The sequence below is a fragment of the Sceloporus undulatus genome, chromosome 1, assembly GCF_019175285.1.
Source record: "Sceloporus undulatus isolate JIND9_A2432 ecotype Alabama chromosome 1, SceUnd_v1.1, whole genome shotgun sequence".
Taxonomy (NCBI): domain Eukaryota; kingdom Metazoa; phylum Chordata; class Lepidosauria; order Squamata; family Phrynosomatidae; genus Sceloporus; species Sceloporus undulatus.
In genome coordinates, this window is record NC_056522.1 from 206,570,949 (window position 1) to 206,584,557 (window position 13,609).

The 13,609-nt window shown below is 39.3% G+C and overlaps 1 protein-coding gene across 2 annotated transcripts in view; it reads left to right on the top strand.

Moving 5' to 3' along the window:
* Positions 1–13,609, top strand: part of CIR1 (corepressor interacting with RBPJ, CIR1) — a 40,498-nt gene that overhangs the window by 26,423 nt on the left and 466 nt on the right. Inside the window, exons 8-10 of one of the 2 annotated variants that reach the window (XM_042444854.1) lie at positions 771–877; positions 4,603–4,688; positions 13,510–13,609. The exon at positions 13,510–13,609 is cut by the window's right edge and continues 466 nt beyond it. In XM_042444854.1, the coding sequence (XP_042300788.1) occupies positions 771–877; positions 4,603–4,688; positions 13,510–13,537 (221 nt within the window). In that variant the 3' untranslated portion in view covers positions 13,538–13,609. Of the gene's footprint in view, positions 1–770; positions 878–4,602; positions 4,689–6,647; positions 8,183–13,509 lie in introns of those variants that run through there. The other variant, XM_042444853.1, reaches the window with a different exon arrangement.

Consider the following 13,609-nt stretch of genomic DNA (forward strand, 5'->3'; position numbering starts at 1 on the left):
TCATCCCTGTCCTAAGGTCAGAAGGATAGGCTGAATGATTTTCAAGTCAGTACAGGCATAACTTGTGTCAGGCCTTGGTGTGAAGTCTAAGTTACAATGAAATTGTGTGTTGTTAATATTGGTGTAGATATAAGAATAATAGGGCAAATAGACGAGTTGATTAAATTTATTAAAGAGGGAGGAAATAGCACTCCATTCTACCAACCTTAAACATAGTGAAGGAAGAAAAAACATTACCTTTCCAAAGTGTTTTTAGCCTTTGAATTCTAGTTATGGACCATACCTCATGGATGCAAGAATTTCATTTTTAAGAATTCTGTTGAACCCAATTTTTAAATTTTTACAATATTAAATTATTTAAAAACATCTTTTACATGTTCTTCTTGAAAGTGGGTGTTCATGTTTATTCTTTGTGCCAGGAAGTGCTTAAATCTTTAAGTTGGCTTGGCTTTCTAAGCTTACTTTATTTTTTGCACTTTTATCAAAAACTTAAAGCCAGACAATACCTAAAATATATTGTTTTCAACATGACAAAGTTACATAAGAAGAGAATCCCCTTGCACTTAAAGAAAAATGCAATTATTTTCTATTCTGAATCTCCAGACTGCTGTTTTAGAAAATCATATCTGATTATTTGCTCAGCAGAAGATTATTGAGTTGATTTAGCTGTGATTTTACTTAACAAAGCTTCAACTGAATTCCCACTGTGGAGTCCAAAAAAGGTAGAGAGATATAAATGATACATTCAAACTGTGATTTTTGGTGAACAGGGCCATCAATGCACCCCTCGGAGCTAATAGCGGAGATGAGAAACAGTGGGTTTGCACTGAAACAAAATGTACTGGGGAGAAACTTGACCGCAAATGATCCATCACAGGTAATGATCTTTTTATCAGTAAGCTGAAAATGTCTGTAAATCTAAATGTGATTGCTTGTGAATTGTTACTTAATGTTTTTATAATATGCATATCCATGGGAAAGCCAAATAGAGGGAGCAAGGGATATGTGTTCTGAAATTTACTCTGCTTTCTACTTTTTTTTATTAGCCAGAGTGACAAGCCTGAAATAATTTTTCCAACCTATAGTTTAATAAACGAAATGCCTCCTGTGGGTTAGCAGAGATTTAATATCTGCCAGAGGAAATGGCTTCAGCTTCCACTGGCTTGCTTATGATAAAATATCAGCTGCTTTGTACAGAGCTACCCCAGGGTGATACCTGGGGTAAAATAATAAAAATGGGAGTTTGGGGGATGCCATTCTTAGGTGAAACCTGCATATTGCCCTCAGCCACTGCAGAAAGGTGATGGAGCCCTCCCCACATTGCTGTGGGAAGCCAAGCTGAGAAAACAGGTGAAGTCAAGGTATAGCAGGGGTTGGGGCATGGCATAGGTGCTAAAAATGTTTTACTGATAGTCACCTTTGGTGGGGTGGATGTTGTTTCTTTCATTAGTTCAGAGACAGTTGTAGCAACATACAAGGAGAGAACAGTGCAGCAGGGGCTTGCATTTACTGGCCAGGGAGTGGTTGAAAATCCCTTTGCATCACTGGAAAGAAAAATACAGGTTTCTGTATCCTTCATGCCACCAGGGTTCACTGAGCTTCAGGGAATGTTAGTGAAGCATTGTGTGTATCCCAAACTGCAACTTGCTCATAAATTGGCCTTTTAAGCCATTTCACATGATGTATGTCAAACCTGAGTCCTCTCTAAGAAATAAGGCAAGATTGATTTTATTTCTTTAATTTATAGTCCACTTTTCTCCCACTGTGGAACCCAAGGCAGCTCACAACACATTTTTAAAAAATACATCTGAACAGCAACCCTAATATGTAAGAAAATAACAGTTAAAACAATTATAGAATCTATTATATTAAAAACAACACTAATGTGAAATAGTTTAAAAGTATTTAAAGCATGGCAACAAGAATGACAGCACAGGACCCTCTGCTACAAGACTCTGCACCAACCAGTTCATGCCCAAAGGCCTGTCTAAATACAAAGGTCTTTGCCTGCTGGCAAAAGGAGAACAGAGGTAAGCCTGATCTCCTATGAGAAGGAGTTGCTGGGAGCAGCCAGTAAGAGGCCCCCACCCATGTGTCCTCACCAAATAAAATAAAAGAGGCACATGAATGAGGGGGCCACTAGAGGAGCTGACAGTCCCAGCCATGGCTCGTCTCCCTGCAGTCTCTTTCTCCAGGCATTTTTTTTATCACCTGAGGCTCCAGTACCAGAAGTATCCCTGAGAGACAGAAGTGCTTGGAGAGAGATATGTACTATGTTTTTAATATTCTTCATTTCTCTGGGCATATTTATATTCTACATTTCTCATGACGCAGTAGCTTATAAAAGCAAGATACTGCTAAAAACTGTTAATAAAAATCCAGGGGAAAATAAACTATCATATTAAAACATCAATATACAATCATTTAAAAACAGAGCAGTAAGAGCATGAGTACGATGTATACACCTACCATTAAAAGATCCTTCAGTACAACCAGGTAGGTATTAGTTCCCTGTAGCCAATTCAAGCCAGCACTTTGGCCACAGCATTTTTGACCTGCTGAAGTTTTTGAACAATTTTCAAAGGCAGCCCACGTCATGTTTGCTATAGCTATCCAAACTGGATACAAACAGGTTATGTGTCACTGTAGCTAAATACTCCAAGAACAATATCAGATGCTACAGTAGTTTTAACTGGGCAGATGCACTTCTGGACACAGCTGAAATCTGAGCAATCAAAGAGGTCTCCATGCCATAACCAGTCCTGAAGCTAGATAAAAATGGATCTATATAAGTTTATTTCCAGTTGTCGACAAAGGAAAACATTTAACTCAGTGGAATTCAGGTTCCAAAAAGCTGAGGTCCCGAACAAGACAAAATTGCCTCATTTTATAGTTAATTACACAAAGAAGCAGGGCCTCACAAGGAAATATACCCCTATGTTATCCAGGAACTTAGATCAACTTTGAATGAATTGGGTATCTCAACTCCAGAAGAACTTAGCCTGGACAAAGCGTAAATTTCAATGATGACCTTCTATATAGTCTGTTTCCTCCAAGAATCTCTGGTACCAGGAGGCCACCACATACTACAGAAACTTGCATGGAAGTGTGAGGATTCAGCTCAGCTTTGCTGGCTTACACATTATCTTTACTCTTAAAATCCCCCACCCCAATTTCTGAATACATTGTAGAATTATTTCTCAGTAAATATCGTATAGCAATGGTGTATTCATTCCCTTGCCTCGTTTACTTTAAGTGTAATCCTGCACACATTTACCTGGGAGTAAGTCCCACTGTACACGGTGATACTTAATTCTGTGTAGATACTGTATGTGTAGAATTGCATTGTCACGGACATGTTTGTAATCTACTTCCACCTGTGCATTTGTGCAGATATTAATAGACACCATTTTCAGTGCTTCGGAGGTAATGCCAGGACTAAAAGGGTACTATATTTTTTAAAATGTGGTGCCTCACCTATGGCCAATTGGAAACTCATCTTTTCTTGGGGAATGAATCAGTAGGTCAGAAAGCTATATAAACTCAAGCACATTGCAGCCTGTTTCAGATGTCACAGAAGACCCCAAGATGAGATTGCTTCCCAGCAAAGGAACATCTGAAAAGGATTCAAACTTCATTTTATACCTGCATGTATATCATGTATGACAGACTTAATTTCAAAATAGCATGCTCAGTCTGGTACATAAAAAAATTATAAACCAAAACTGCATTAAAAGTTCTTAATTATAAATGTAAAATATCTTCAACCAGATATTGCCTCCATGAAAACTATGTTCTTTACATCATTATAATTGGCTTCTCTGGAACTATCCATATTAAGTTGCTTTTTTAGCAGGAAATAAAAGATGCAATTTAATAAATATATTTCAAGTATCTTGTTCCAAATTCAACATACATTCATTTCTGATAACATTCTAACTTTTAAAAAGCCATAGTATATTTACATTATCATATTTTAATTACTAGTTTATTGTTCATATTCTAATCCTAATGTAAGTGCTATATCCTATAGCAATAAGTTCTCTTTTCTTTTTTTTTTTTACATTAGTGTCATGTATGCCACATATATAGCCTTACAGCCAACAAAAATGTAATCATATGTTAAAATTCTACAGAATGAGAGACAGAAAAAAGAATACATTAAATTAACCTATCATTCTTTATTACCTCACTTTGCACAAAAAAAAGCACAGACCTATTTATACTAAACCACAATACAAAACAACTAAATAAAATGCAGTTTGTTACAATATCTCAACTTGATTTTTCCCCCTTCCTTCACATAAATGTTCATACACTGGCTATAATTTTATCCATTATCATTATACTCTGTGTTTTCCTTTGCCATTTCAGTAAGAATTGGGAAGGAAGCTGATTTCCATGCTTTTGCCAACAATATAAAGTGCACAGTTAAGCTATTTGTAACCATTGCAGTGTGTTCTTTTCTTTATTATCCTTCACAAAATTGCTTGAGAAGTAAATGGAATTTCATATCCTGTTGTCTCTCTAATTCCCTGTAGAATGTCTGACTAAATTTGTTTTGACTGACAACATTCCCACCAAATGCATTTCTGTTTGTAGGAATTTGTTGCAAGTGAAGGTGAAGATGACCCAGAAGTGGAATTTTTGAAGTCCTTGACAACAAAGCAAAAACAAAAGCTTTTGAGGTAATGTAGTAGTAGCTCCATTGCAATACACAATTACCAACAGATACTTCTGATTTGTAGTTACTTAGAATAACATTTACTTGCAAAAATGTGAGAACATGAACTGTTTACAGTCCTGCCCTGTTTTAGCAAAGGTGACATCCTATTCCTCTAATTAATGTATGAGAATATTGAGGCAAAATGGCTACTTTAATATTGTTTACCCCCATCTTAAAACAGTTACTTAGGAGGAGGTCCTGTATATTTGAGTGGAACTTCTTTAAAATTGATTAATTAAGCTGAAATTCTACAATTTCTTATTCCTTCCTTATCCCCTCTCATCTGTTAATCCATTCCTATGTAGCTTGTACTAGGAGATCACAACTGAAGGTGATATGTAAACTGGGTTACATCTGTATACAGTACATCTAAATACTGTTTTATATGTTAATTTATTATGATTGGGGGTCTAAAACAATTGCATATATTGACAGCCTACTACAGCTGAAAGACAGTATGTTTAAATAGCAAAATGGAAATTTATTCTTATTGGATCTTACATAAGATTATTTTTTAAATATGTGGTTATCAACTGCATTATTTTCCTTCAGCAATTTGGGAAACTATGACTTCGCATCTGATCCTCTTTATATTGCTCCACTTTCCTTTATATTGTATACTGTTAGCTGCTTTGGACACCTAGTGTAAACTGTTGGACTACATAGTTAAATAATAAATAGATCCACTCTTCTGTGTGCATAGTACGAAGGACCTCAGTACATGTAGCCTTAAGCAGCAATTAGATGGAAGCAATAGCATACATTTCTATACCACATATCAGTGCACTTAAGCACTCCCTAAGCAGTTTACAAAGTGTGAGCTAATTGCCCCCCAGAGTACTCGTGTTAGTGACCTCGGAAGGATGCAAGCCTGAGTCAAGCTTGAGCCCCTGGCTGGGATTGAACCTTATGGTTTGTGAGTGAGTGGCTGCAGTACAGGCATTTAACCACTGCACCACCAGATTCAACTAGGAAAGTGGAGTATGCCATGCTACACTACGCTTCCTCTCCCAAATTATGCATTAGTACAAGCACTGATTATCTTTTGGGCTTATGTTTATGCAGCCATAGCAGCTGGAGCACCCGGAGAATTGTGTGCACATCCAGATGTCAGGTTTTTGCTCCTGCATAGCTCCACTTGGATTGAGCCAATAAGCCACTCTCCTGATCTTGTAGAAATCTGTGGCTGTAGTCCTTTTAATGTAGAAAGCTGGTGGTGGCAAGAGGGGGAAAAAAGAGCTGGGGAGGGAATGAAGACTTGGATCCAGCAGATGTTGTCTGCCTTTACTCCACCCAATCACCCAATGGAGCGAGGAATGTATATGCTAGTCAGGTACACTAATAGGATTCTGTCTTCCTTTGGTTTCTTGGAAACAGGATTGGAGCCATACTCTTTGGAACATGAACACTTCAAAGAGTGTTTACATTATAGTTACTATAACTTTTTATTTAAAAAAATCATTCAAAGCCACTTACTAGATCAAGATATTAAGAAGCACTTAAAGATAAATGAAGGCATCAACATGTGATGCCTTTATCATATTTTATTCACAAAAATACAGAAATGATTGTCAACTCCCCCCTAAAACTTATTTTAATTATAGTAATATTCATAACTAGGTCATTTAAACAAACAAAAACTCTAGCTTTTAGGCTTAGGTTCAAATTGTGTTCTCCCCTTCCATTATTATACTATTCACATCAGCAGTAGCATATCTTTAACAATAAGCAGGAAGCTTTCAAAAGGGCCAGGTGGCAGGTTTGAGGTCAAGTATTTTATTATTTTCTAAATAATAAGTTCATCACAGTCTCAGATTTATCCTGTAAGATCTGTTTAACAGTTGACCACTAAAAGATAGCAATCTTCCACTGTTATACCTCTCTGCTTAATTGCTCCTCTTTTCTGTGTTCAAAATAAAAGGAAACTGGATCGCTTGGAGAAGAAAAAGAAGAAGAAGAAAGATAGAAAGAAGAAAAAGCAACAGAAGAGGAAAAGCAAAAGTAAACACAGGAAACATAAGAGCCGGTCTTCCTCCACATCCTCCAGTGAGTCTTCAGTAAGCAGCAGCAGTGATAGTGAGACTGACAGCCAAGATAAAGCAGCACAAAAGAAGATGGATTCTAAGGGAAGAAGAAAAGCTAAGTTTTCAGAGCCTAGCAGCAGTGATTCTGAAGGGAAGGCAAAGACTAAGGGAAAACTTTATGAAGATCCCTCCAGCAGTCATGGTAACAAGGACAAAGATAGAGAGAAGTGTAGACTTTTAAAGCAAGATAGTTCTGGGGAGAACAACAAATGGAGCTCCTCTGAGAGCAAAAGAAAGCCCGCAAGCAGAAATGATAACACAGACAAGAGAAGAGAATCTGAAAGATATGGAAACATGAGCGGAAGCCAAAGCAGGGAGGAGAGGAGCGGGAGAGGCTCTAACACAAGGCACAGGACTCACAGGCCAAGTGAGGAGCGGCACAGGAAAAGCGAAACCAAAAGCTATAGCTCAGACATCTGCAGAGAGCAACAGAAACACAGGGAGGGCTACAACAACAAATGCATTAAAACTGAGCACAGAGGAAGAAGCCGGAGCAGAGAGAGAGAAAAAAATAGATAATGTGGGTGGCAAATTGTGTTTCTTAAAAAAAAGTCCTTTAGTAAGGGGCTCCTGACATACTTCTCTCTTTCTCATGAGCTGACTGTTCTCAGTAAAATGTAAATGTCTTTCTGCAAATAGCCCTTTGTACATTTTGTGTGTATCTTACAAAGAATACAGGCTTTTAAAGATGAACATCATATTGTTTTGTTGAATAGTATGTCCTATTAGAATAGCAAATCACATGTTGGGAAGGGGGGTGTGTAATAAATCGACACTTCCTTCATTGCAGAATTTAATGTCAAAAATACTTGCCATAACTCTATAAAATTAGTTTCACCAGTACATTTTTCCTTGATTAATAATAAATGCAAATAACATTGTAGTGATCAGGATACGTGCTCCAGGACACATTAAATTATGCCAGTAGTACCTAACATAGTTCTGGATAGATTCACTACAACAGGCCACAAAACTAGATTATTTTTTAAGTGAAGTATTTCAAGCTAAGAGGACAATTTTTATGAGTTAAAACAACAGAGGAACATAGTTCCACATAAGTGTATAGCCAACATTTTCCACCCCCTGCAGAGTATAACTTGGTCGAGGCTATCTAAGCATCTTAAACCCCTGTTGGTATATGTCAGCTCAGTGTCAAGTTATTGTTCAATAATTTCTCAAGACATGGGAAGAATATTTACTATCTTTACCGTTTCTTGCTATTGTGTGCAGTAGGAATCTAATGTCAGTTCTCTTCTTACCTTCCAAAAAAATGGTTTTTTTTTTCCTCCTGTGGTGGGATTTATTTATTTGTTAAAAATAGTTGCTGTTTAGATTAGAACTACATTAAATAAATGTTGGCTTTAAAAATGTATCACATTATTCTTTCAGATTTGCCTGCTATTTCAGAATCACGGGTAGAAAAAAACAAATGATAATTTTCCTTTTAGATCTGAATTTGTGTGGAAGAAGTTAAAATCAAGATGCAAATAAGCTACCTTCATTTTTTTCTGTTTCTGATTCTTTGTTTTTGTTTTTCTGGACTAATTTGTACTTTTAAGCAGAGTTTTTATGTATCACAGAAAGTAGTTTGTTGCAGGTTTGATTTAAATATTTTGTAAAATTCAGACTTTAATGCTTTTTGTTAGGTGCCTTCAAGTTGGTGCATAGTGTCTTAGGGTTTTCTTGGTGAGATTTCTTCCGAGGAGGTTTTCCATTGCTTCCCTCTTATAGTATCACTTCTCCAAGGTTATCCAGTGGGTTTTTATGGCTGAGTCAGGATTTTAACCCTGCTCTCCCTAAATCCTAGTCCAACTTTCCAGCCACTACACCATGCTTGCTCCCTACTTTGATGGGTGCTATACCTTTTAAGGAGTTTTACTTGAGAAACTGAATGCTAATGGAAGTATCAAATACTAAGCCTAAGAGAGCTGCAAACTATATGAGCTTAATATTACCATTAAAAGAAATAAGGTAGAGAGTACCATGGCTGCAATCCTGAACAGTACTTACTTAGCAATAGGACCCATTTATGCTTAGTGGGCCTTACTTTCTAGTAAACATGCATAGAATATCAAGGAAACCAACTTAAGGGTGATTTTTGAGAGAGGTAAATAAGTAACAGTGATGCTGAAAAGCTAGGACATCTTGAATTTCCAACATTCGAAAGCAGGTTACAAACTTCTAGCCTGCTTCAGCTCAAACAATCAGGATGGAAAACTGGGGGAAATGTATATAAAATTGGCAATATTATTTACCATACTTGTGCACAAACCATTTTAACTATGTCCTTTAAAAAGTTGCACATGTAGCAAGCTTTTAGTTTAGGTGATACTATAGAAAGTGCTTTCACCAGCCATAAAGCACAAGTGTTTCTGTATTTACCCTTTCTGTCTGAAAGTGTTGCTAAAGAGAATATCATCAACTGATTTTAAAGATTATACTGGAACATAAAAGAGGGGAAGGCAGTATCCTGTGCTAGTCTGGCCCGTGATTTTCTATAGTTTTTGCTGCCTTGGACAATTTAAATAACTGCTCTAAGAGAGGTAGTGCCTCAACAACAGTAAAGTGTCTGTCTGTTGTTTCTAAGTTGACCCCAGGGCAAGAACTTAATTAGAACTATCCCTGGCAATTTCTTTTCCAGAGTGTATGCTTGAGAACAGAAAGAAAAGAGAGGACATCATTTTGACTCAAAGTCTACATTTGAAAGTGTCTTTCAGCCCAGTAAAATTTGCGACCCCACTTTGAAAAGGCCTTGGGAATGACACATTAGTGCAAGACATCTTTTTCTGTGTCTCTGAAAAGAGCAGTCTCTCCCCACCCGCTCCCTCCTTTGGCCTGTTTTGTTGCACATAGAAAAGGGGCACTGGCTCAAGCTTGTCTGTGCTGGCAGCTTGCCACCCAGCTGCTGCAGTTACTCTTAATCCTCTTGTATGACGGAAACGTTTCGGCCCTCTTATTTTTAGTGAACAGTTCTACATGCACTGTCTTTGGTCTCTGTTAGGTTTAGAAAGGCATGCCATAGGCATGTGCTTATAATTCTGGTGGGTTGTTCTTCCTTAAATTAAAAGGCCTTATTCTGCCATTCAGCTGTCACGCTAAACCTGTCCATTTTTTCTTGACACAAGCCAGAGAAAAATCATGGCCATCCACTAACGTCTCCTTGCAGTGGAAGGAATATAACTGAGAAGCTTATACCGAACAGAGAAATGTTGACAATGTCTGTATATCAGAGCTGGAAACATGGTCTGCCTCTTCTAGCCAAGATCTTGTGGAGATTTTTCAACTCAAGTTTTGGAATAATTTCTGGAGTTTTCAGTCCACTTTGCCGTCTTAAATAGTGAAGCTGCCTACAATGTAAATAGATATTTGATTGGTCCAAACGGTTTTATTTTAAGATGAAACTACCAGGAGAGTATATACAGGAAAGTCTAGGTTTTCACCCTTGTCAAAAGTGAAAGCTGCAGTGTTTATTAACTCACCAGTCCTTTTCTGTCAAAGGTGGTTGGATCTATACAACAAATACGTTTAAATTCCAGGAATTAAGTACCTGAAATTCTAAATTCATTTGCAGGATATTGACTGTGTCCATCTATCCACGCTTCATGCCTTACATGTTTAGGAGTACACTAAATCAACCTAGAATGGTATCTACAAAATGTTTTTGCAGATATGTTGCCAGAGTGTCCTGAAACATGTTCCCTAGTTTGGTGGTGTATAGTGTTTTGTTGTTGCCAGGTATTATGGCCTATCAAGCAAGAAAAGGAAAGGGAGGTAAACTATATTTGCTCATTGCTATCTTTGCCACCTTAGGGTTTTGCTTCTTGCTGCCTGCTTTGACAGTGGCGAATTAGCCCCTGTAGGAGGTGCTGTTGGTTTACAAATGGCCACAGGCCTCTTCTATTATCTTGATTTTTAAGAAAGGGAAAAAAGTGCCCTGAAGATGAACAGCAAGCGTTTGCAGCATCATTCCTTTGAGTAATATTCAGCCAAATCGAGAGACCGAAAATGGTACCAGATGTATACTGTAAACATTCTAGGCATCTTTGAGCACAAGAGGCTAGAATCAAATATTTTGGTGTGAAAGAGGCCTTGGGGAAACAGCTGAAAAGACGCCCTACAAAAACACAACCCGTGCTCCTCTGTGTAGTAGCCCTGAGTCAGTATCAGCTTCTATGGCACTCACTAGCCATTAGGGCTACTTGGATCCTGCTTCAAGGTTTTTTAAAGAAAGCGCCTTGACCCACTCCAGCTCATTCCAAAGCAGGTACTGTATGTGTTTAGGTTGTCACTTTGCACAAACAGGAGGTTTATTTCCAATCCTCTCCTGACAGCACTGCAGCCAGTCAGAGGCCCTTGGTTGTGCTGTGTGTTTCAGTCCAGAGGACCTGGCTGGTCGAATAAAGAGACTCCTCTCCATCACTTGCTCTTGCAAAGGAGCGGGGAAGCTGTGGGACTGGCAGAGGGGCTAAACCAAACCCAAATCATCCTCTCCTTCACTTCCGCCTTTCCCAATATTAAATTACAGTGATACTATACAATTACTTGTTTAAAAAAAAAACACCCACTAACTGTTTATTGACATTCACCCTACAGTTAGAACCAGGAGACCCACTGCTCCCTGAGGAAGGCAGAGGAGGTTTAGGAAAGGCAGGTGGGGAAGGGAGCCAGGCAAAGGCCCCCTGGGCAGGAGCACCACACATAGCCCACCCTTCCCTGCACCTGGAGAGGGGGCAGGGACCAAGGCTTGGCCAGGGAAGGAAGGAAGGAAATAAGATGGATGGAAGGAAACAAGGAAGGTAGGAAGGCAGGCAGGAAGGAAGGAAATAAGATGGGTGGAAGGAAACAAGGAAGGCAGGAAAGAAGGAAGGAAGGAACCAAATAAAAGGAAGGAAACAAAACAAGGCAGGCAGGCAGGAACAAACGAACCAAATAGGAAGGAAGGAAGGAAGGAACCAAAACAAGGAAGGAAGCAACCAAACAAAGGAAGGAAGGAAGGAAGCATAGGAAGGAAAGAAGGAACCAACCAACCAAACCTAGGATGGAAGGAACCAAACAAAGGGAAGGAAGGAAGGAAAACCCAAACAAGGGAAGGAAGGAACCAAGTAAGCCTAGGAAGGAAGGAACCAAATCTTGGAAGAAAGGAACCAAACCAAGATTAGGAAGGAAGACAGACTAGGAAGGAAGGAAGGGCCGCTCTGCCGGCTTCCCAAGTGGCAACCATGGAACAGCAGCGAGGCAAGCCTGGGGGCAATAAACTGGTTTTAAACTAAGCAGCTTGGGGCCCTGCTCGCTCTGTCAGGTGTGCCCAGTGCCATGGGGTGTGTCGTGTGCTCCTCCGTCCTCCTGTCGAGGGACCGTGGGTTACCCCCGAAGCCTGCCGGGGCTGGGGGCAGAAAGCGGTGTCCCATGGAGGGCAGGGCCTGTGCTCTGTGGGTCTTCTTCAGAGGGGAATATGCCAGCAAGGGAGGAGGCAGGAGGGGGAACCAGAGGGGAGGGCAAACAGGCGCCTTCCTTTTCCAGGACGCTTCCTACATTTTCACCTTTTGTCCGGGAGGAACTATCAAATGCCCTCCGTTTTGAGCATGACTTAAGAAGCGTGGATTTATACGAGAGTTTTAAGCTTTTATTGTGTGTAATGTCCCACATATTTCCCGGAACGTCCTCCATTTCGCAGCCCTCCGCTTTGCATTGAGGACACATCGCAAAAAAGGGAGGAATAACCCGTTTTGGCAACGCTTTAACTCTTGTCTGGCTCACGGCTATGGAATTCTGGGAGTTGGAGTTTGTTGTGGGCTCCGCTCTGGGCCCCACAACAAACTCCAACTCCCAGAATTCCATAGCCGTGAGCCAGATCAGAGTTAAAGCGGTGCCAAAACGGGTTATTTCTCCAGTGTGAATGCAGCTTCCGAAGCCCAATGACTGCCCTGGTTTGTCGTTCACAAAGTGACTGTTTAGGGCATTATGTCCAGCCCTTTATTATTATTATTATTTATTGCTGAATTAACCCGCGACAATGATTCTGCAGCGCTTCCCTCCTTTTAAGAAGGGTTTCCTTATTCTGGAAAAGGGCAGGAAAACATCTTAATTCGACATTTCTCCTTACATAATATGAGAGTGAATGTGGATGAATGAGGAATGTGGAGGAAAGTCGTGTATAAAGGATATAATGGAGGAAAGGGCTCTCTTTTTATTATTGCAGATTCTCAAACTGGAAAGAAGAAGGAAGATCTGAGCCTCCTCCCCGTCTAAATCATTTAATTCTCGGTTTGATTCTCTCTCTGGAGAAATGAGAGAGAGAAAAAATCACCCGAGCGCTTATTTTTTAAAACAAAACACAAAAATGGCGCGAAGGTGACTAAAACGATTCCTTAATTGAAAGCTAAATATAAAACAGGTGACTTTTTTCCCTCGTGGATCGTTACAATAAATAAATATCCCCGAAGGAAAACCTGCTCGCTCGCTCTCTCTCTCCTCTCTCTATTTATGTTGTCATTGATTAATTCTCGCTACCTCATTTTGATTTCGATTTAGAACGATTTGATTCTAATTTAATTAGCATGTAATTTCGGATGTACATAATTACTGTAATTATGACATTCAGGTAAGGCGGCTTTTTAGGCTGAAAGGCAATTTCATAAAAAAAATTAAATAAATTATATAAAATAAAATTATTATTTTGTTTCCTCTCCTCTCCCTCAGGGAAAAAAAACAAAACCCTGCTTTGTAATGGACAAGGATTGGGAGCCCCTTCACCGCCAAGGAGTAATTAGCCCCCATCTTGGAAAGAAAGGCGGCCTGA